Below are 22,306 nucleotides of genomic sequence, written 5' to 3'. Positions count from 1 at the left end.
AAGAATGTTCCAGAAACATCATATGCTGACTTTATAAAATCGGGATTTGGATGTCCATGCGATATGGATGTCTAAAAGCTGGTTTTCAGTAATCCAAAACACAAATCTGAATACTGACCATGTTATCATTACATTTACACTGAAAAAATAGTTCATAGGTGGGTGGAAGGGTCTACTTCTATATTACCCTTTCCCTTCCCTCTCCAGTTTATTCAAAGACCTTTCTACATACCATTTTTCTGCTCTTCTGTCAGCTGCTCAACCTGGAATAATAAGAGGAAAAATGTATTAATAAATGTTGGTTGTTAACATTCACCTTCACTCACATTTTCTATGCATGGACTCAGGAATTTATACCAGGAAATATATCAGTAAATTACAGGCACAGCTCAGGATACAAGTGATACTTAATTGTGAACATCCGTAGCATAATTTTTAAAAGGCCTGAAATCTCTTTACAGAAGTTATTGGTTGATTGCTATTGTGTGAACAAGGTAATGGTTGCAAAATGATTCATTGTAGCTCATGGAAAGTCCAAGGGAGAATCAAACTTCTCTCACAACTTTTTGACTCCCTGCTCTGTGCTGTAAATACAAGACTTTTCTTCCCCTACTGCATTAATGGTTCCAGTGAAATCCCACAGATTTCTACACATCATTCTTTGGCATGTCAATGTGGATATAGTGTGCAATTATTATGGTAATTCAGCTTTTGGGTAATCTTGTGATCAGTCTCCCATTCGTTTATCCACTGAGTTTTCTTTCCTGTGAAATTCACTGATGTCTAACAAACAACCATCACACAAGTAAATCTCCACAAGACAAAGTCAAATATCCTCCAGGCCCATCCCAAATGTCTTCTCGCAGCCTGAGAATAGATTCTTGAGAAAGATGTAACCACTTGTGAGAATTGAGGCCTTGTTGATTTAAAGAGTAAGACGCTTCAGGAACTGCATTTAGCTTTTATCCTCATGAATGGAGATGAAAATTTTTTCTGTTTCTCAGCTGCTTTCCACCACTTCTGGACATCACTCAGAAATCTCGGTGCTTCTGGGAACTCTTCAAGACAATAGATCCCTAATGATTTCATTTCTGGATTGTTTATCTTTTGTAATTTAAGAAAACAAATGGATGAAAAGGACGTAATAGTAGGCAGCACTGTACCAAGAGAAGCACAAGAATATCTGAACATAACCTCAACCAGTCAGATGTGAAATATATTCACTTGGTGGAGCACGCTAATGACCCATAAATTATAATGGAAACAGTGGTGTAAATTTTGCCCATGCAACCTCTGGCTCTGGCTTACTATGAGACCTCATACTTTCAGTGGGGTACAATTATCAATACCGTATCTCAAAAACAGTCTGTCAGTCTTTACTTCCACTGGGGTATGGTTTCCTTTAGCACTTCTCCACCCCAGCCCTCCACCTCTGTTTCCCCATCCAATGAATCTTGCTCATTCATTCTGTTTTCTCTAAGATTAAAATCAGTATATTGCTAATTTAATTCAAACAGTTTGCAATACACCTTTAAAAGGGCTAGAGACAAATTAAAAACCTTAAAACTAAGCATATATTTTAACAAATAAGAGCTTGGTCAACAACTGTCTGATTTTAATACTGAACTTTCTAGTAAACATGCCCTATCCTATAGCTAACAACATTGATAATATGTATGTCTGTTCCCCTTCTCCTCCAATGGATAATTTAATATACTGGTGTCATTAACATCTCCCAAACAGTGGTTAGAATAGCAGGCCAAGAACCAGGGAAGCCAGGGTTCAAATTCTGCTTCTCTTAATGACACTGTCAGGCTTATTTTCAAAAGAGAAAGGCGCCCATCTTTCGAAACAAATCGGGAGATGGGCTTCCTTCCCCCAGGGTCGCCCAAATTGGCATATTCGAAAGCCGATTTTGGGCGTCCTCAACTGCTTTCTGTCGCGGGGATGACCAAAGTTCACGGGGGCGTGTCGGAAGCACACCAAAGGCAGGACTGAGGCATGCATAACACATGGGCGTCCTCGGCCGATAATGGAAAAAAGAAGGGCATCCCTGACGAGCACTTGGCCGACTTTACTTGGTCCATTTTGACTTGCGACCAAGCCTCAAAAAGGTGCCCGAACTGACCAGATGACCACCGGAGGGAATTGGGGATGACCTCCCCTTACTCCCCCAGTGGTCACTAACCCCCTTCCATCCTAAAAAAAAAAATTTAAAAATATTTTTTTGCCAGCCTCAAATATCATACCCAGCTCCCTGACAGCAGAATGCAGGTCCCTGGAGCAGTTTTAGTGGGTACTGCAGTGCACTTCAGACAGGCGACCCAGGCCCATACCCCCCTACCTGTTACATTTGTGGAGGAAACAGCGAGCCCTCCAAAACCCTCCAAAAACCCACTGTACCCACATGTAGGTGCCCCCCTTCACCCCTTAGGGCTATGGTAGTGTTGTACAGTTGTGGGGAGTGGGTTTTGGGGGGTTGGGGGGCTCAGCACACAAGGTAAGGGAGCTATGCACCTGGGAGCAATTTCTGAAGTCCACTGCAGTGCCCCCTAGGGTGCCTGGTTGGTATCCTGGCATGTCAGGGGGACCAGTGCACTACGAATGCTGGCTCCTCCCACGACCAAAGGGCTTGGATTTGGTCATTTCTGAGATGGGCGTCCTCGGTTTACATTATCGCTGAAAACCGGGGACGACCATCTCTAAGGACAACTTAAATGTTGAGATTTGGGCGTCCCCGACTGTATTATCGAAACAAAAGATGGACGCCCATCTTGTTTCGATAATACAGGTTACCCCGCCCCTTCGTGAAAACTTGGGCGCCCCGTTCGATTATGCCCCTCCACGTGACCTTGGGCAAATCACGTCATCCTCCCTTGCCAAACTTAGGGGTCCTTTTACTAAGGCATGCTAACAGATTTAGCAAACGCTAATGATTAGCTCATGTCAGACATGATAGACCTACCACCCAGGAATGCCAAAAGATCATCCCGCACATTCCTCAACCTGCACTTTCCTAACTGCAAAGGTCTGAAATACAAACTAATGCACGCATCAAACTTTACCTACCTGAGCACACAGTTATGGAACGCATTGCTGAGCAACTTAAAAACGATTTACGAATTAACGAACTTCCGTAAACTACTGAAGACCCATCTATTTAACAAGGCATACCACAAAGATCAACCAATGTGATGATATACAGCTCCTCCACATATGATCAGAACTGTCTTATAATATCTGCTTGTGACACCACTATCGTGTTTTATCATTATCACGTTGCCCAAGATCATTCTGTAACACTAATTGTCTATTTCTAATATATTTCCACTATTCTTGATGATTGTAAGCCACATTGAGCCTGCAAAAAGGTGGGAAAATGTGGGATACAAATGCAATAAATAAATAAATAAATACATTTCAAATGATAAGACACCCACAGGAATATAATGGGCATCTTATCATTTAGCACGCACTATCAGGCTCATTTTCAAAAGAAATGGACATCCAAAAAGTGACATAAATCAGCATTTGGACGTCTATCTCATAGAAATGTCCAAATCGGTATAATCAAAACCGCATTTTGGACGTCTTTCTCAGAAGTCCGTCGGAAAGACGTCCAAATCTCAAGGGGGCATATCGGGGGCGTGTTCAAGGCGGGACTTGGGTGTTCCTAAGACTTGGACGTCTTTGAGCCATAAAGGAACAAAGCAAAATCGTCCAGCACTAAAACTTGGACATTTTGAGCTAGACCTGTTTTTGTTATGAATAAGGCACAAGAAGGTGCCCCAAATGACCAGATGACTACTGGAAGGAATCAGGGATGACCTCCCCTTACTCCCCCAGTGGTCACTAATCCCCTCCCACCCCCAAAAAGCGAAGAGCATTACTTGCCAGCCTCATATGTCATACTCAGGTCCATGACAGCAGCATGCAGGTCCCTGGAGTAGTTTAGTGCAATTCAGACAGGTGGACCCAGGCCCATCCCCCCACTACCTGTTACACTTGTGCAGGAAAATATGAGCCCTCCAAAACCCACCAGAAAACCACTGTACCCACATATAGCTGCCCCCTTCACCCGTAAGGGCTATGGTAGTGGTATACAGTTGGTGATAGTGGGTTGGGGGGGTGGGGGTCTCAGCACACAAGGTAAGGGAGCTGTGTACCTGTGAGCATTTTATGAAGTCCACTGCAGTGCCCCCTAGGGTGCCTGATTGCTGTCCTGGCATGTCAGGGGGGCCAGTCTACTAAAAATGTTGGCACCTTCCACATCCCAATGGCTTGCCTTTGGACGTTTTAGACTTGGACGTCTTTTTTTTCGAAAATGGCCGAAAACCAAAGCCATCCAAATTGCAAAGCATCTAAATCGCAGGACGACCATGGTATTTTTGAACACAAAAGATGGACGTCCATCTTTTTCGAAAATGACCTCCTTCCCGCTTTGGAATTTGGACATCTTTGTGAAACGTCCAAATTCTGACTTAGACGTTTCTTTCGAAAATGCCCCTCTATTATCTTACCTTAGTAAAAGGACCCCTTAAACTGCGAGTTCACTTGGATGGGGAAATAACATGGGGGGTTCTTTTACTAAACTGCGGTATGGATTGACCTTAGCTTGCCCTTATGCTGGTCCTTCCTATGCTCTAAGGCCATTTTGCTGTGGCCTTCACCAAGGCTTTTTGTTCTATTATTTTCATTAATGGCTATGGGCTAATGTCACTATTGATGTGCAGCCATTTTAAATCCACTCTCTGCCCCTGACACACCCTCATAAAATTCCGAAACAATGATTAACATGTGGTTAGTGCGCGCACATGCTAAAGTAATGCAAGATTCTTTAGCACATCCCATGTTAGGTGTTTTTTTTTTTATTGTGTTAGGCGCAGGTTAGTGCCTAACACAGCTTGCTTTGTGCTTGCATTTGGAAAAGATAAGTAAATCAATCTAAAAAGAAAATCCGAATAATAAACAAAGTGACAGTTTTCCTTCATCTGATGTTAGCAAGAAATGTTCTGTATTAAGTCCAGTAAAAAGGTACTACCTACCACTTTTTATTAACTTTTATTTCTAAGCATTCGAATAGACTAACATGGAGACTAACATAACAACTGCACTACTTTTTCAAGAACACTGAGAAACACTGAAGTATCACTAGGGAGTCGAAAGTGAAAGTGTATCAGAATGCTTAAACTAGTATTCTGTCCAGCAGGGCTGCTGAGGGGGGGGGGGGGGCAGGGGAACAAAGTTCCTCGGGCCAGGGTCTCCAAGGGGGGCCCAGCGCCGCAGTCCCTGGTTTCACCCGCCCACCCTCGGCTCCGTCGACCGTCCGCCACCGGGCCCCCTGCATTCAAATTGGCAGCGCTGCGGCCTCACCTCCCTGTGATAGTGGCAGATCGCCTCCCTTCAGGCCTTCCCTTCCTGTGTTCTGCCCTCGTCTGATGTAACTTCCTGTTTCCGCGAGGGCGGTGGCAGCAGCCTCGGAGGGGGGGGGGGCTTCCCCCGGGCCTGGCTCAGTCTCTCGGCAGCCCTGCTATCCAGAGCTCAATTTCAGCTAGATTTAAGCCTACAATTGCAGTGCTCAGAGTTAGCTGGCTAAACATGGCCAGTTAGCTCTACAAATCAGTGCAGTTGAAAGATTAAACCGTAACTGTACATTCAGACATTACTAGGGGTCAAGCACTGCCATGTTGCAAATTGGCAGTGTTGAGCAGGAGTGAATAGGGATTACTCCTGCCCTTGCTAGAAAATTTTGGTGAGGAGTGAGCTGGGGCTTGGAGGCGGAGGGATATCAGAGAGGGTCTCCAAGCTTGCAGCAAGATTTGTTTTAAGGGATGTGGCTTGGCATAGAGGCTTACACTGGATAGGGAGCAACATTTTTTTTTTTTATTTTAGCCCCAAACTGGGACTGGAGAAGGAGAGTTTAAGGAAGTCATTGACCCACCTGGGTTTTAGGCCCTCCTCTGAAAGGGGAAGATACTTTCTTGTAGGGCAGGGGGGGAGAGCCACTGGGTTACCAGGCCTTGAGATTTCCTCCAGAGGAAGCCTCAGACACCAGGAAGAGTGGCCTCTTTAAATACTGAGTGGTGCTAGGTGAGAGAGGGCTCTTTAAAAAAATTCCGGAGCTGGGAATATATGAGAAATAACTTGTGAAATTTAGTTAGCTGATTTAAATGAAGCAGGAGCACATTTGCATTATGGAGCCAAAGTTTGCAAAAACAGCTGCCAAGACATATTTTTGTGGCTTAGTATATCAGCCACAAGGTCTTTCATAAATCAGTACATATGCAGGGGCATAGCCAGGCACACAATTTTGGGCGGGTCTGAGGCCAACGTGGGTGGACGAGCACCACAACTCCATCCCCTGCTGCTCAGTATCTCTCCCTCCCGGTGATCTGTGGGTCACCCCACTCTCCCTCCCTCCTCCCCCCAGTACCTTTAAATCCTTTAGATCTTCACCGGCAGTGAGCAGCAACTCATTCCCCTTGCTTGTACTTAGGGTTACCATATTTTGTCCCCCAAAACGAAGGATACATGCCCCGCCCCCATCATGCCCACCCCACCTCTGTCATGCCCCGCCCACTGTCACGTCCTCGCTCTGCCCCCTGTCACATTTTCCCCTCCCCCCTGTCACACACCCCGTCACCCCCTCCCCTTACCTTACTACTGCCCTGGTGGTCTAGTGACCTCTTCGGGGGAAGGAAAGAGCCCCCTCTTTCCTGCCCGAAGTGCTGCCCTGCATGCATCCTTCCTGTTGCTGATCGCGGAGCCAATTCAAAATGGCCGCCGAGAGTTGAAGTTTCACGAGGCCACTTCAACTCTCAGTGGCCATTTTGAATCGGCTCCGAAGGTGGAAGAGGTCACTAGACCACCAGGGCAGTAGTAAGTAAGGGGAGGGGAGGCTAGCAATCTGCTCGTTTGTCTGGATTTCGGCTCCGAAGGCGGAAGAGGTCACTAGACCACCAGGGCAGTAGTAAGTAAGGGGAGGGGAGGCTAGCAATCTGCTCGTTTGTCTGGATTTCTGGACAAACAGGCAGGCTGGTGGGCGGGCCGTCCCGCCCACTAGCCCGCCTGTTTGTCCAGAAATCTGGACAAACGGGCAGATTGGCCAAACCCGCCCGGTTGCCCGGACATGTCCTCAAAAAGAGGACATGTCCGGGTAAATCCGGACATATGGTAACCCGACTCGGGCTGGCTCCAAGAGCTTCCTCTCTGATGCAACTTCCTGGTCCCGCAAACAGGAAGTTGCAACAGAGAGAAGGCTCGGGCTGATGTGAGCAGGGCCAAGGGGGAATGTGTTGATGCTTGCTGGCAGTGAAGAACTAAAGAATTTAAAGGTATCAGGGGAGGGTCGGAGCAGTGGAGTCAAGTTACCCCCCCCTGATGGCTATGCCACTGGCATACAAAGATAAAAGTGGCATGCAAAAATGTCAGCTGGAAATGGAAGGGAATGCCAGACTCAGAAAGTTAAATTCAGCAGTCAACAAAATACTGAATCTGTCATTTTGGTTTTGTTGGGCCCTGAGTCTTTGTTACATTTGTACCCCGCGCTTTCCCACTCATAGCAGGCTCAATGCGGCTTACACGGGGCAATGGAGGGTTAAGTGATGTGATAACAAGTCAAGGAGGTTGATTTACCACATGTACTTTGCAACAAAACTAGAGGACCATTTCCACAACTGGGGCTAGAGCCAAACAGTGATCATAGCCCAGGCCATCTCGGTAAGATAACAATAGCAGCGGGATGATTCTCCAGCATTTAAAAGTGAAACACGAACCTTCCCCACAACCTTTCTCTGATGGAAGGCAAGCAGCTGGAAGGCCGTCATTTCATTGTTTGGCAATGAAATGGAATAGTTGAGATAGGGAGAGCACTGTGTCTGCTTGGGGAACAAATGTTCTTCATAAATCCCAAGTAACCAAACTCCTGCTGCACACGGGCTATTTATAACACGCACAGACAGAGGTGCTGGAGATAAAGATAAACCTTTTGATTGTTTCCAGCACTGGCATTTAGCCTTGGGAGCATTTATCTGAACACTTGTCCCCAGCACCACTCTGAGCTCCATCACTGGAGCCTGGAATGTTTCCCAGAATTAGCTCAGTCAATGTATAACCTTATGTAGACATGAGGTGCACTTTACCAGTCCGCAGTACCCCCATGTGTGTGAATGCCTCAGAAAATAGATGCAGCCTGATATTCAAGTAGAGGCTTTAGGTTAGGCTGATAATCATTCCCCTTTTCTGCTCTAAGCAGCTCAGAAATATACCTTGCCCTGTTCATTTCCATAAAGACAGAGAGATCACTGCTAATTCATCTATACATTTGTGTGAGAGTTTTGGTGGAGGTGTGTTCAAGACTGAGCACTGCACATGCTGGTATAACTAGTGGTTCTCAACACAGTCCTTAGCTCATCCCCATCCAGATATTCACAATGAAGATGCATAAGAAAGATTTGCATCCATTATACACAAATCTCTCTCATGAATAATCACTATGGATAGCTTGAAAACAAGACTGTCAGGGTTGCCTGAAGAGTGGGGTGAGAACCCCTGCTTTAAACAGATAATTTACCTGTCATCTATTTTTGTTACTCTGTTACTATGTATAACATTATTTGTGCTCTTTCAGGGTACAAAAATCTAATTATATTTGGGAAGGGCAATAGTGATACAATGAGGGGCATAATCGAACGTGAACGCCCATCTCCATGGGTGTCTATCTCTGAGAATGGGTACGTGAAGGGGCGGGACAAACCGTATTTTTGAAAAAAATGGGCGTCCATCTTTTTTCCGATAATACGGTTTGTGCCAGCCAAATGCATCGGATTTGTGCGGATTTGAGCTGGGCGGTTTTGTTTTCAGCAATAATGGAAACCGAAGGCGCCCAGCTCAAAAACGAACAAATCCAAGGCATTGAGTCATGGGAGGGGCCAGGATTCATAGTGCACTGATCCCCCTCATATGCCAGGACACCAACCGGGCACCCTAGGGGGCACTTGTAACAATTAAAAAAAATACCTCCCAAGTCCATAGCTCCCTTCCCTTGGGTGCTGAGCCCCCCCAAATCCCCCCAAACCCACTGTCCACAACTCTACACCATTACCATAGCACTTATGGCTGAAGGGGGGCACCTAGATGTGGGTACAGTGGGTTTTGGGGGCGGTTTGGAGCGCTCCCATTTACCACCACAAGTGTAACAGGTAGGGGGGGATGGGCCTGGGTCCACCTGGCTGACGTCCACTGCACCCACTAACAACTGCTCCAGAGACCTGCATACTGCTGTGATGGAGCTGGGTATGGCATTTGAGGCTGGCATACAGGCTGGAAAAAAAAGTTGTTAAAGTTATTTTTTTTTGGTGGGAGGGGGTTAGTGACCACTGGGGGAGTCAGGGGTGGTCATCCCCGATTCCCTCCGGTGGTCATCTGGTCATTTAGGGCACTTTTTGGGACTTGTTCGTTCAAAAAAGGGTCCAAAAAAAGTGACCTAAATTCACGGTAAAAACGCCTTTCTTTTTTCGATTATTGGCTGAGGGCGCCCATCTCTCCTCGGCCGATACACACGCCCCAGTCCCGCCTTCACCATGCCTCCGACACGCCCCCGTCAACTTTGGCCATTTCCGCGACAGATTGCAGTTGAAGACGCCCAAAATCGACTTTCGATTATACTGATTTGGGCGCCCACGGGAGAAAGATGCCCATCTCCCGATTTGGGTCGAAATATGGGCGTCTTTCGAAAATAAGGCGGAAAGTCACACAGATAAACGGGAAAGGCCAACATGCATAATTGGAAGAGTAGCCTAGTGGTTAGTGCAGCGGACTTTGATCCTGGGGAACTGGCTTTGGTTCCCACTGCAGCGCCTTGTGACTTTGGGCAAGTCACTTAACCCTCCATTGTGTCAGGTATAAATAAGTACCTCTATATACTATGTAAATTGCTTTAAATGTAGTTGCAAAAACCACAGAAAGGTGGTATATCAAGTCGCATTCCCACTATGCAAATACAACAATACTCAGGTACTTTGCACATGTACTGGTACAAGGCACACACTGAAAGTATGCAGGGAGGTTTGAAAATTAAAACTGCATGTTTTCTTTCCTCTCCCTGCCCCTTGTATACACAATTTTACCTGCACTAAGGGGAGAGGCACAACTTTCTCACATATATAAGAAAGTAAAAGCTATTGCACTCTAAATTCATGTTAGGGTATGTGTGGCACAGGCAGTGAAATCGGCTGGGCTGCTGGGACCATAAATTGACCAATATCTTGCCCAACACAGCCTCAGCACCTAGAGAGTGGGGGTAGGGGCGGGGCCAGAGATTGGTTTCTTTGGCTCCCTGCAACCAAAAAGATATCCCATTGCCCCTGTATATGGTTATATTAGGAGAAGCAGGTGCTAAGAAAGTATTTTAAACTGTTTTATACCAGCATTGACTGATTGCTACCTGACCAAAGATCAACAAACATATACATGCCCAAAAAAACAAGCACACTATCAAAACAAGAAAAAGTAAGAACATATTTTAAACAGAAATGAAATTATAGTGATTTCAATTAAGCAGTATCGTAATAAACCTAACTAACATGGTGTCTAGGTGAACAGCGTTGCTTCTCATCTGAGATCTGAGGTTAGCTGATGATCTTATTCATAAATATTTTGACTTGGGTAGTTGGTTTTACTGACAGTCTTTGGTGTGCGTTATTTTTTTGCTGTTCGGTTGGGACTCTTTTTTTTTTTTTGTTTGTTTGTAATTATTTTCCTCACTGTTCTTCTGACATGTCAGTGGAAATGACAGCATATGTCAATGAATATTTACTGTAAAATATTTGGCTTTGATAGCAAACACATGCTGTTTTTTCATCATGCTATTCAGTCAACCTAGTACAGCTTGGCGAGGTGCAGCATTGCTTTGTGACTGGCACCTGGCACTTCAGCACTGATCCTATAAGAATGAGTGCCAGGAATCTCCTGCATAGCACTTCCGTGAGGACATGCCAGTGTATGTATTCCGTCAAGGACAATGGGTCTGAAAATATATGCATCCAAGGACAGATCACCTGTTTCTGCATGAAAAATTGAGTGAGGCAGAGACACAAAGGAACTTCTTGTGTTTTGTAAAACCTTCTGAAATCTCAGTGTCTTGTACAACCAAAAATATACATATTTTTTCCAAATAAAATGTTGATATTCTTAGCTCTGAAGCCATGGCAGAAAAGTATCTCCGAACAGAGGACACTCAAATCTCAGTAGAAAATCTAGATAACTTTTCTCCCCCTCAGTATATTGTAATAGCATCCATCCATTAAAATGCAAACCTTGTTCACATCCCTCCAGCCCTGAAAACTGGAATCATGCCTCACTTACGTACCTTCTTAGATTTAAAATCTTTATAATGGAATCAGGAAGAAGCTAAGGCTCCTTATTGTGAGCTACTTCTTATGAAAGAATTTAAAAATGGACGAGGCCAATGACCCAAAGATCACGCAGGTCAAACCCTACTGACTGTCAGCCCCTGAAAACTGAGTGACTTCTACTTACATGGTGTGGATCTAGTATTCAGTGAATAGTATTAGCAATACATCATAGATTTATTTTGGGAGGAGGGAGTCTGAGCAGTGTCCTCCTGCTCTTTTTTTCAGCTGAATGAAAATTAGCTTTTATGCGGGAGGTGGTGGAGATGAAAACGGTAACGGAATTAAAAAATGCGTGGGATAAACATAAAGGAATCCTGTTCAAAAGGAATGGATCCTCAGAAGCTTAGCAGAGATTGGGTGGCAGCACCGGTGGTTGGGAGGTGGGGCTAGTGCTGGGCAGACATCTATGGTCTGTGCTCTGAAAATGGCAGATACAAATCAAGGTCAGGTATCTTGTAGGGCAGATTGGATGGACCGTACAGGTCTTTCTCTGCTGTCATCTACTATATATTATTATTTATTCTTGCCATTTATACCCCACATTAGCCTGAAATAGACTCAAGTTTAATGTGGCTTACAAACAAACAATAAGTGAATAAAGCATAATAAAGTACAGAATATAACTCAAATTTCAATCACTTCAAAAAACAAATTAATACATGTGAGGTAAGTAAGCAGGGATTTAGACTATCTCAAGGACAAACAAATAATTAAAGGTGGATATGTGACAGCATAATTAGGCAGGACTAGATGGAAAAAAAGGGCTAAACGATATTAAGAAAAGGATGTGGTAAAGTTCAAATAGAGTTCTTTGTATTCAGAAAGGCCGTACTGAAGAAATGTGTTTTTAGAAGACTTCTGAACATCTATAAACTTGCTTGCTTTAGGAAGAGCATTCCAAAGTCTGGTAGCACCATGAACCCTTTAGTTGTTACTACTCAGAGCTTTCATCCTGTTTTGTATCTGCCATCCAATTCAGCCCAGCCATCACATTGATGGTCCTTACCCAAGGGTCTCAGGTTACAGTTCCCTTTAGAATCTGACTAAAATGGCCACTGGGTGTCACTGCTGAGCAATAGCAAATATTATTGACACAGTCCTCCTGTTTTAATGTTACTTACACACATGTGGTGACATTTTATGTGAAAAATGTTTAGGTCATCATACACATGTGTATAAGCAACATTAAAACAGTAGGCCTCTGTCATGTTGGCCATTTAGAGGTCTCCGTACGTATTTGGTTAATTACAAGGTCCCCATCAGAGTTGGTAGAACAAAAAAGGAACCTTTGGAAGCTTTGTATCAATTTAGTGGTGTTGCATATTTATCCAGAGATTTATTTGGGGGAGAGGAAGGAAGTGGGCAAAGAGCAATGATTGTTGGTCTACATTTGAAGGTAGGGGCAGTAAGTCACCTATTTAGTTGCAGGGAGCCAAACAAACCAATCTCCTGCCCAGGCTCTCTATTTATTTTAATTTCTTATATATCACTTGCAATAGAATAGATAAGAATGGGCTGGAGTGTAAATTTTAAGGGGCTTCGATGGTAGCTTCAGAACTTAGTACAACAACAATACTGGGCAGACTTCTATGGTCTGTGCCCTGAGAAAGGCAAGGACAAAGCAAACTCGGGTATACATATAAAGTATCACATACCATGTAAAATGAATTTATCTTGTTGGGCAGACTGGATGGACCGTACAGGTCTTTGTCTGCCGTCATTTACTATGTACTATGTATATGCAAGCTCGTAAGCTATTGAAGTATTGTGCATTCAGGTACGGTGGGTATTTTTCTATCCCTAGAAGGCTCAAAATCTGAGTTTGTACCTGAGGCAATGGAAGGTTAAGAGACTTACCCAAGATCACAAAGAGCTGCAGTGGGATTTGAACAGGTGTTCTCCTGATTCTCATGTCATTGATCTAACCATTAGACTACTCTTCCACTCCAAGTTGCTGGGTTGGGAAAAATATTAGTAAAGCTATGGCCCCAGTAGCCCATCACAGTCTACTGTCTGTGTTTGAAGGTGTTAGGTATGGGGCAACACAGTTCGAAGTGGTGACATTTGTGTACAATACTGAGTATGTCACAGACACTCCATATGCTCAATTCTTTCCTTGTGCTGCTCTACCTCAGATGAGCAATAATAATAAGCTTGCAAAAGAGGTTTAAGCTAAGGATAAACTTCAAATCACAAATTCAATTTTATTACGAGTCTCTGCAGTTAACTAAATAAAATGGAAGTAGCAGTCTGAGAACAAAAGGAACTTACTATCTAGTAACTAGAGGTATTTACGGTTTAATTTCATTTTCTCTTGTGGTGCAGCAACAAAGATCCTATATAATAATTTGCACCTCCAACGTTCCATCGCTGTCTGGCTGCCTGGGTTCATAACATCAAATGACATCAGCCAGCCTCCAGCGTTCCGTTTCCCCTCACTGCCCCACCCTTGTGTCAAAATGTAATGGCGTCAGAGGGTGGAACAGTGAGAGGGAAGGGAACGCTGGAGGCGAGCTGATGTCAGGAAGTTACCATCGGAAGGGAAGCCAGCCAGGCCAGCCAAAAAACTTTGAGGTACAAAGGAAGAGAGAATCGCGGCACATCGAGGGGAGGGCAGAGCAGAGTAGAATCGATGGACATGGATGGGATGGGATAGGAGGAGAGGACAGGAGAGAAGAGAATCATGGGACACGGATGGGAGGGCAGGGAAGAGGAGAATTGCTGGACATGGAGGGGAGGGGAGGGGATAGGAGGGAAGGGAAGGGAAGAATCGCTGGATATAGAGGGAAGGGGAGAGACAAAAAATCGCTTACAAGAGAGCCTTCCTAGGGTCCATTTCATTGTTGAGGAAAAGGGCTGGGTTCCACTAGTATGCAAATGAAAGAGCAGATGGGAAACAATTGTCCTTTCCTGATGAAGTAATAGGAAGCCTTCCTCTAAAATATGATAATATGCTTTTATACATATCAAATCCCAGCAACTGTAAATTATAATTTAAAATCTTCTGTTCCAGTATATCTATAGCTATTATTCCAAGAATTTAAAATGTATAAGATTCTTATCCCATCATTTCCATATTTCAGAACTCATTACCCCTCACTACCCTGTGTTTTTTTGCCACCTGCATTCATTCATTTATATATCCCGTATCCTAGTATTTATTCCCCTTCTGTTCCATCAGCATTTGCTATTCCTATTTGCTCAAACTTCTGAAAATAGAGATTTTGTTTTCATCACAGCCATGAACAAAAAGCAGAATTACTGTTGTACATGGTCCCTCTGTTTAGACTCTTGCAGCATATAAAGGGAGCTTTACAAACCACTGGTCCACATAGAGTTAGAGTCAGCTTGGTTGTAAAATTTAAAAAACAAAAAGACATTAGTGCATCAAGTTTAACCTTAGGCCATGATATTCCCAGATATGTATACTTCAAGGTTAATCCTGACATCATTAATTTTAATTGATAGTCATAAAGTTTTCATAAACATCAGTGGAATGTTGTGCACAGTCAGTGGTAAAGTTAAGCCTCACATCCTCATCAGTAAAATCTTGGGGCTCTGAAACTCAGAAACAATTTGTTCCATAACACCTTGAAGCTCAGTGTGTCTCTTTTAATGCTATTTAATTACACTGTAGGAAATCTTTTTTCCAAGTGTATATTATTATTATTATTATCATGCTCAGACCCTTAATTTTTTTAAATCACAAACTAAAGAGTTGTACATTATTTACTGAAGGAAGCAGCACTTCCTTGATTCCTAACTGTAGAAATTCTTTCTAGCTTTGTAAAAGGGCTACTTACCGCTGCCTTATAAATATCATCCATGGTGGGCTGTTGGTGGTGTGGAGCTCCACAGAGAGGGGCTGTACAGGGTCACACTGCTTAAAGTCTGCCAGATATCTCTTCATTGGAGAAGAGCTTATATATCAGTCTCTCAGCTCCACCTCTGTCACTCACAAGCTGGCTGCTGCTCTCACAGATATACACTGCATCCTTGAAATAACACAAATTAGTGATTAGCACTCCCAATGAAAGTGTCCCATGCGGGTGGGAGAAGAGAGGAGACAGCTAGACCTACTGCTGAAGTATATAAATGTCTTATGTATTTTTCAGCAGTTTAACAAAACTGCATTTGCCAAAAATCCATCCCCCCCCCCCCCATTATAACAAACTCCAAAAATCAGAGAACAGAAATAATTGCTTTCAAAAATGTGATCTTTTTTTCCTCAAAAAAAAAAAGTGGGGGAGTGGAGTTGCTACTATTTTGATTTAATAAAATATTTTTTAAATTAAGGCTTACATTTAAAAAAGAATATTTATGCAAATTGTTTGAGAGTTATACAGAATAACAAGTACTCCCTATCAGAAAAAAGCATCAAATTAGCTAAAGGAAGACAATGAATAAATATATTAACTGCATTAAGGAAAACATCAGCCACTAGCTATCCCAGAGTCACAGTCCACAAAATGAAAGAGTCAATGCAAAAGGAAACCCTATCAACTAAAACAATACATAATGGTTCAGCAATAGTATAAATTACTTCCTGCTTGTGTTCAAACACATTATGTTCACTGGTGACAATGGGCAAGGATTACATCAGCGTGTGCTATCTTGAGGTAACTGCTAATTGCTGCTGCGTTTATAGGAATAAAATAACATGGATGAAGCAGCATTTAGCACTAGGGGACTGAATTCCTTTTGCTTTTATATGTTACTATGAGATTACCGCTAGGGTCTGCAAGTGCCATTTTGGACCTGGGACTTTGATGGCGAAGGATCAATTGGGAATCGTTCTTGCTCCCTATAGGCACCAGGGACCCCTAGTAACAACAAGGGTGGAGTCAAAGGTGTGTGTGTGTGGGGGGGGTCCTTTTCAAGAGGCGAGAATCAGATGAGTCAATGGAGAGGAGGGGGAATCGGGTGACAGTATGGCTGTTGGGAGAGATTCAGATGAGGGTTTGAGGTGTGTTCGGAGGGAATTGGGAGGAGATTTGGGGGAGGAATAGGATGTGATTTTTATATGTGGAGGGGGGAATTGGAATAAATAAACGTGTTGCAGTGGCGTACCAAGGGGGGGGGGGGCGGTGGGGGCGAGCCACCCTGGGTGCACGCCGCTGGGGGGTGCCACGGCGTGAGCCTGCTGCGAGAGTTCGCTAACTTCTCTCATTCGCTGCAGGTCCCTCTGCCCTGGAACAGGTTACTGTTACGAGCAAAGTTAGTAAACTCGCAGCAGGCGTGCGCTGCGGCACCCCCAGCGACATTTTCGCGGGGGGTTCTTTTGCCGGAGGGGGGGGGTCCGCGCTGCATCGGGGGGCGCTGCACCCAGGGGGCGGGGCACCACCCCAGGTGTCCGACCCCCCTAGGAACGCCACTGATGTGTTGTGATGTGGGGAATCAGATGTGGGTTTAATGTGTGTGGAGGGGATCGGAAAATGTGGTGGTGCTGTCAGGGTAGGTGTTGGGAGTGAGGGCATGGCTGGTGTCAGGAGCAATGATTTTTTTTTTAAACTACTCCTACATCTAAGTGGGTTAGTGCTACACGCTTTTTGTCACACGTGGCTTTTTTTATTTAACCACTGCTCCAGTGGGACGTGGCTTTTTGTTTTTATACTACTCCAGCGGGACATGGAGAGGCATGAATGTGACTCCTGCACTTCCTTGCATATATTTTGCAAAGGCTCTGCATTTAACAGAGCTTTTGCAGAAACAGTGGGAATTTGCTAAATACTGATCTGAGCATCTTAATTCTTCTCTCCACATGCCATATTTTGAGGTGCAGTCATCTCATTTTCTAAAGTAGGAATAATCATTGAAAGCCTGTTAGTGATTCCATTTTCGAAAGTTTCCAGAAGTATAGTTCCTCCTATTTGTACATACATGGAGCCCTGTTTTTTTTTTTTTTTTTTGGGGGGGGGAGGCTGTGTGTGTGTGTGGGGGGGGGGGGTGATGCTTCAAAGTTTGTTTTCAATTGCTAGGGACAGGTAGGTTCCCTGTAGCTCTTTGAGCAGGGACTGTCTATGTCAAATGTTCAGTGCTGCGTGTGTCTGGTAGTGCTATATAAATGCTATTAGTTGTTCTGCTGTTTCACTATCGCATTTCCAATACTGAGGGACAAGAAGCTGTCCCTCAGAATTGGAAATGTGATAGTGAAACAGCACCCCACACACACACTGGCAGGACACATTCCCCTTCCCTCTTCCCTCCAGGTTTCCCTAATCCTTCCATCCATCCCTACTCTTCCCCAATATCTATTATAGGTTTTTCTGCTGTATTAGCTTCATTTTACTGCATTGGCATCTGCCTCTTTAGTCCGTTGTAAGCCACATTGAGCCTGACACTGTTGGGAAACTGTGGGGTACAAATGAGATAAACAAATAAATAAACAGGAGGACATGCTCTTTAAATTTAGCTGAGAGACAGCAAGAAAAATATCTCAGACTGCTTCCAGAAAAAAAAATTTGGAAGAAAAAGCTGTTCTCCTCTGCCAATAACTTTTCTCAAAGATTAAAAAAAAAAAAAGGTTTCTGGTGGTGTGTTCAGCTTGTAGAGGAAGACAGTACATAAACTTCAAATGTAGGTCAATTATTTTGCTCCTGATCAGTCATCCATACAGTCACTCCTTTGTGTTTATATACTTTGTAGTGAATAATCACAGGAAACCTGACTGTATAGCTTCTCTCTGAAATTAACTGCTGGGTCAGTATGTATGTACAAAATGCAGGAATCTCGTTTTCACAGAAACGTGCAGAACTGTGCGTTTTTGTGTAGCTACAAATTGACATATCTGTGCAACCCCCTCCCGCACGTAAAAGACATCTGAAAAGTGTAACATATAAGCAATAAACAAGGATCACACAAAATAATGCCTCCCCATTAAACATACAAATCTAGAATGGTCACAAAGGGTGCCAAATACGCACATGCCCAGCCTATGCATGTGTAGTAAATGTCATCTGTGAAGCCCCCTGGCTATTTGGTGCCTGCAGGGAAAAACAGGTATGATACAATTTTGATTATCCAACATAAACAACACTGACCCATTGTCGGATAAGTGAAAAGTCGGATAATACGGAAAACAATGATAACCCCTTTAAAAATGCATGGAAAACATACTTTAGGAAAGTAGAAATGCTGGACCAGTGGGGGAGAGAAAGAGAAATGCTGGACCAGTGGGGGGGGGGGGGGGGGGGGGGGGGAGAAGGAAAAATGCTGGGCCATGTGTGGGAGAGAAGGAGAAATGCTGGACAGGAAGTACAGGGGAAAATGGGAGACAAGGGAAGGAAAGAGACAGTGGGATTCTAGATATGGAGAAAGAGTGAACTTGAATTTAAAAGTTAAACTATGCTTTAATTACTTGAATGACAACCAGCTAAATATTTGCTACAGGGCCCATACACAAATATGAATTTAAGTAGAACCAGTGCTTTTTTTGTAGAAAAAAAGGTGCCGGTACTCATTATGGGCGGGGCCATCACATGGCTCCACCCCATGATAGCCACACCCACATTAGCCACACCCCTTACACCAGCCATGGCGCATATAAACAGACATGATTGAAAATATTATACTAGTATAGGAGAAAAAAATAAAGTGATTTTTTTCCATTATAAATAATTACTGTAAGCTGTTACAGCTCCAGTATACCCAGTCCAAAATAAGACAGCAGATGAAAATTCTCAAATTGGACATACTTCAAACTCTAAAATTAAAATAAAATGATTTTTTCTACCTTTGTTGTCTGGTGACTTTGTTTTTCTATCCATATTGGTCCAAGTGTCCGATTCTGCTGCTAACTGTTCCCTTAACTCCATTTCCAGGGCTTCCTTTCCATTTATTTCTTTACTTTCCTCCCTTCTTCCTCATTTCTTGCCATACATCCATAAGTAAAAGCTGGGTCCCCCTCCATGGAATTGACTGGAGGAACATTGATCCAGCTTTTGCCTATTTTCTCCATCCATGTGCAGTTTTCCTTCTCTCTTCCCTTTCCCTCATCTCCATCCATGTGGCTCTTCTTTTTTCTTTCCTTCCCTTCATCCATGTCCAGCACTTCTCCTGTCTTCCCTCCCCTGTATCCATATAAAGCAATAATTCTCTCTCCCCTCTCCCTGCCAACCCTTCCATCCATCCGTGTCTAGCAATTCTCTATCTCCTGCACTCCTCTCCATCCATTTCTAGCATTTCTTCTCTCTTCCCTGCCCTCCCATCCATGTGCATCTCCTTCCTCTCTTGCCTTCCCTCCATCCATGTCCAGCATGTCTCCTCTCTCTCCTGCCCTCCCATGTCCAGCGATTCTCCTCTGTCCCCTGTCCTCTCCTGCCATCCATGTCCAGCAATTCTCCTCTGTCCCGTCCTCCCCTGCTATCCATGTCCAGCGATTCTCCTCTCTCCCCTGCCCTCACCTTCCATCCATGTCCAGCAAATCTCTCTTCCATGACCTCCCTCCATGTCCAGTATGTCTCCTCCTTCCCCTGCCCTCCCATCCATGTCCAGAGATTCTTCTCTGCCCCCTGTCCTCCCCTCCCATCCATGTCCAGCGATTCTCTCATCCCTGCCCTCCCCATCGATGTCCAGCAATTCTCTCTTCCCTGCCCTCCCCTCCCATGATGTCCAGCAATTCTCTCTCTCCTGCCCTCCCATCGATGTCTTCCTTCTCCACTGCCTACCAGCCTGTTTATTTTACAAGTAGACAAGTCAATCATGATCTTCGTCTGCCACAACCAAAATCTGTGCTCCAGTTTTAATACATAAAATAGCCCGTGATATGATATTGAAAGAGCAAACTTTCTCTGGGGGGGGGGGGGGGGAGGACTCAAGGCAGGGTTTCCCTTATGCAAGATTTACTACTTTAGCCCTTCTGTGACAATCCCCACCCCTCCTTGAGCAAAAAAGAAAAAGAAAGCCCTGCCTGCATGCATTACCTTTTTGATCTTTACCACACACAAACAGGGGAATGGAGCGTTGAAGGCAGGGAGGTAGCCAGGCTGCAAGGCTCTTTCTTTCCCATTGCCCGTGCAGTGGGGATGGTGGATGCGGTGAGCGCAGAGCTCGAGATGAAGAAGCTGCAAGAACTGGTGCGCAAGCTGGAAAAGCAGAATGAGCAGCTGCGGAGCCCCGCCGCCGCCCACTGCCAGCCCCTGCTCTGCGATCAATTACACACCTGCTCCAATCGCAGCAGCAACAACCGGCGATGGCCTGTGTCCTGGGCGGCCGCTTCCCGGGCGCTTTTTGCCTCCCCAGCCCAGCACCCATGCTTTTGTGCCCGGTGGCGGCCATCGGTGGCTTGTATCAGCCCGAGCCCATCCTTTACCGGCAGCTGGAGGACCCGATCACGCTGCTGCTGGATGAGGTACAGCCCCTGGACCTGGAAGAGGAGGGCTTAGACTACTGCAGTGGCGACGATGAATGGCTTGTGTTCGGGTCCCTGAAATTAAAATCAACAGTCGAGGCGACCTGAGAGGCTGGCAGCGTCGGAGCTTCCCTCTGTGAGTCCCGCCTATGCGGAAACAGGAAGTTGAAACAATGTAGGCGGGACTCACAGAGGGAAGCTCCGACGCTGCCAGCCTCTCCTGCATCGTTCGCGCTAAGCTGCTGCCGAGTCCGACATTGTAGTAAGAGGAAGGGTGCAGGACTCACCAGGGGAAAAAGGTGCCGGTACGCCGTACCGGTGCGTACCGGCACAAAAAAAGCACTGAGTAGAACACTCCTAACCATTCTTTGTCTTACCCTGCATCTACATGCAAATACAACCCACAACCCAGAATACAACAACCCCATAATTTACAAATCATACAGCACTCACATACACAAAATGCCCACCTTAAAGAACATCCATAACTACCTACCCACAACACACCAACCCTACGTACAACCTACCAACAACTTACCAAACCAAAGACACAACAACAACAACAACCAACCAAATGGAAAAATCTCCGAACACAATCACCACCAACTAAAGGAGGAAAACAATAACAACAACAAATTCAACCACAGACAACTAATAAAAATAAACACATCGAACCCTCCCACAGACCCACGCCGCTCAATCCAACTAGGATACATCAATGCACGATCAGCAGTAAGAAACTCAGTAGACATACTAGACTGGATCACCACAGAGAATCTAGACCTTCTATTTATCACAGAAACCTGGTTCCATAGCCCCACAGACCCTGCCATCCTAGAAACATGCCCACCAGAATACAAAGTCACTCACTGGGCAAGGAGTGGAAAAAGAGGGGGCGGCATAGCCATAATCTACAAATCCGAATTCACCATCACAACCACGGGTGAATCTACCTCACCACAACTTGAAATCGCATCGACAAGAATTAACCACCCAAACCTCATAGGACACCTTAATGCAATCCTATTCTACAGACCACCAGGTAAATGGCAAGACTCCCAAACACAACTAATGGACTTCATCTCGAATACATGTGTATCTGCCACAAACGTCCTTATAATAGGAGACATCAACCTACACCTCGAAGATGACACCTCAACAGGAACACGAGAATGCAAAGAATTCCTAAAACTATGGGACCTGCACGCACTCAGCACGCAACCAACACACGAAAAAGGACACACACTGGACATCATAACATACAAATTTGACCAGGATTCAACTATCACACTCACTGAAACAAGATGGACACCTACATTATGGTCAGACCACCATAAAGCAAATGTCTCTCTATACTGGCAGAAAACACACATACACACAATAAACAAACATGAGCGAATAACATACACCACGAGAGGAAAAATCAATCCCACAACATTTTGGCAACAGATCTACAAGGAAGAATGGTCAACCAATGCTGATACCATCCAATTCCTCCAAGAATGGGACGATCTATGCACAACAACACTAGACAAAATCGCCC

The 22,306-nt window shown here is 44.6% G+C and overlaps 1 protein-coding gene across 1 annotated transcript in view; it reads right to left on the bottom strand.

Moving 5' to 3' along the window:
* Positions 1 to 15,322, bottom strand: part of TNNC1 (troponin C1, slow skeletal and cardiac type) — a 37,120-nt gene extending 21,798 nt beyond the window's left edge. Inside the window, exons 1-2 of the mRNA XM_030207161.1 lie at positions 15,218 to 15,322; positions 233 to 263 (exon numbers count right to left, since the gene is read on the bottom strand). Of these exons, the coding sequence (XP_030063021.1) occupies positions 233 to 263; positions 15,218 to 15,241 (55 nt within the window). The 5' untranslated portion in view covers positions 15,242 to 15,322. The remainder of the gene's footprint in view (positions 1 to 232; positions 264 to 15,217) is intronic.
* Positions 15,323 to 22,306: the final 6,984 nt, after the last annotated feature.

Source organism: Microcaecilia unicolor, chromosome 6, assembly GCF_901765095.1.
Source record: "Microcaecilia unicolor chromosome 6, aMicUni1.1, whole genome shotgun sequence".
Classification (NCBI taxonomy): domain Eukaryota; kingdom Metazoa; phylum Chordata; class Amphibia; order Gymnophiona; family Siphonopidae; genus Microcaecilia; species Microcaecilia unicolor.
Note: the sequence above shows the minus strand (reverse complement) of the source record. Positions and strands in the feature narration are given on the sequence as shown.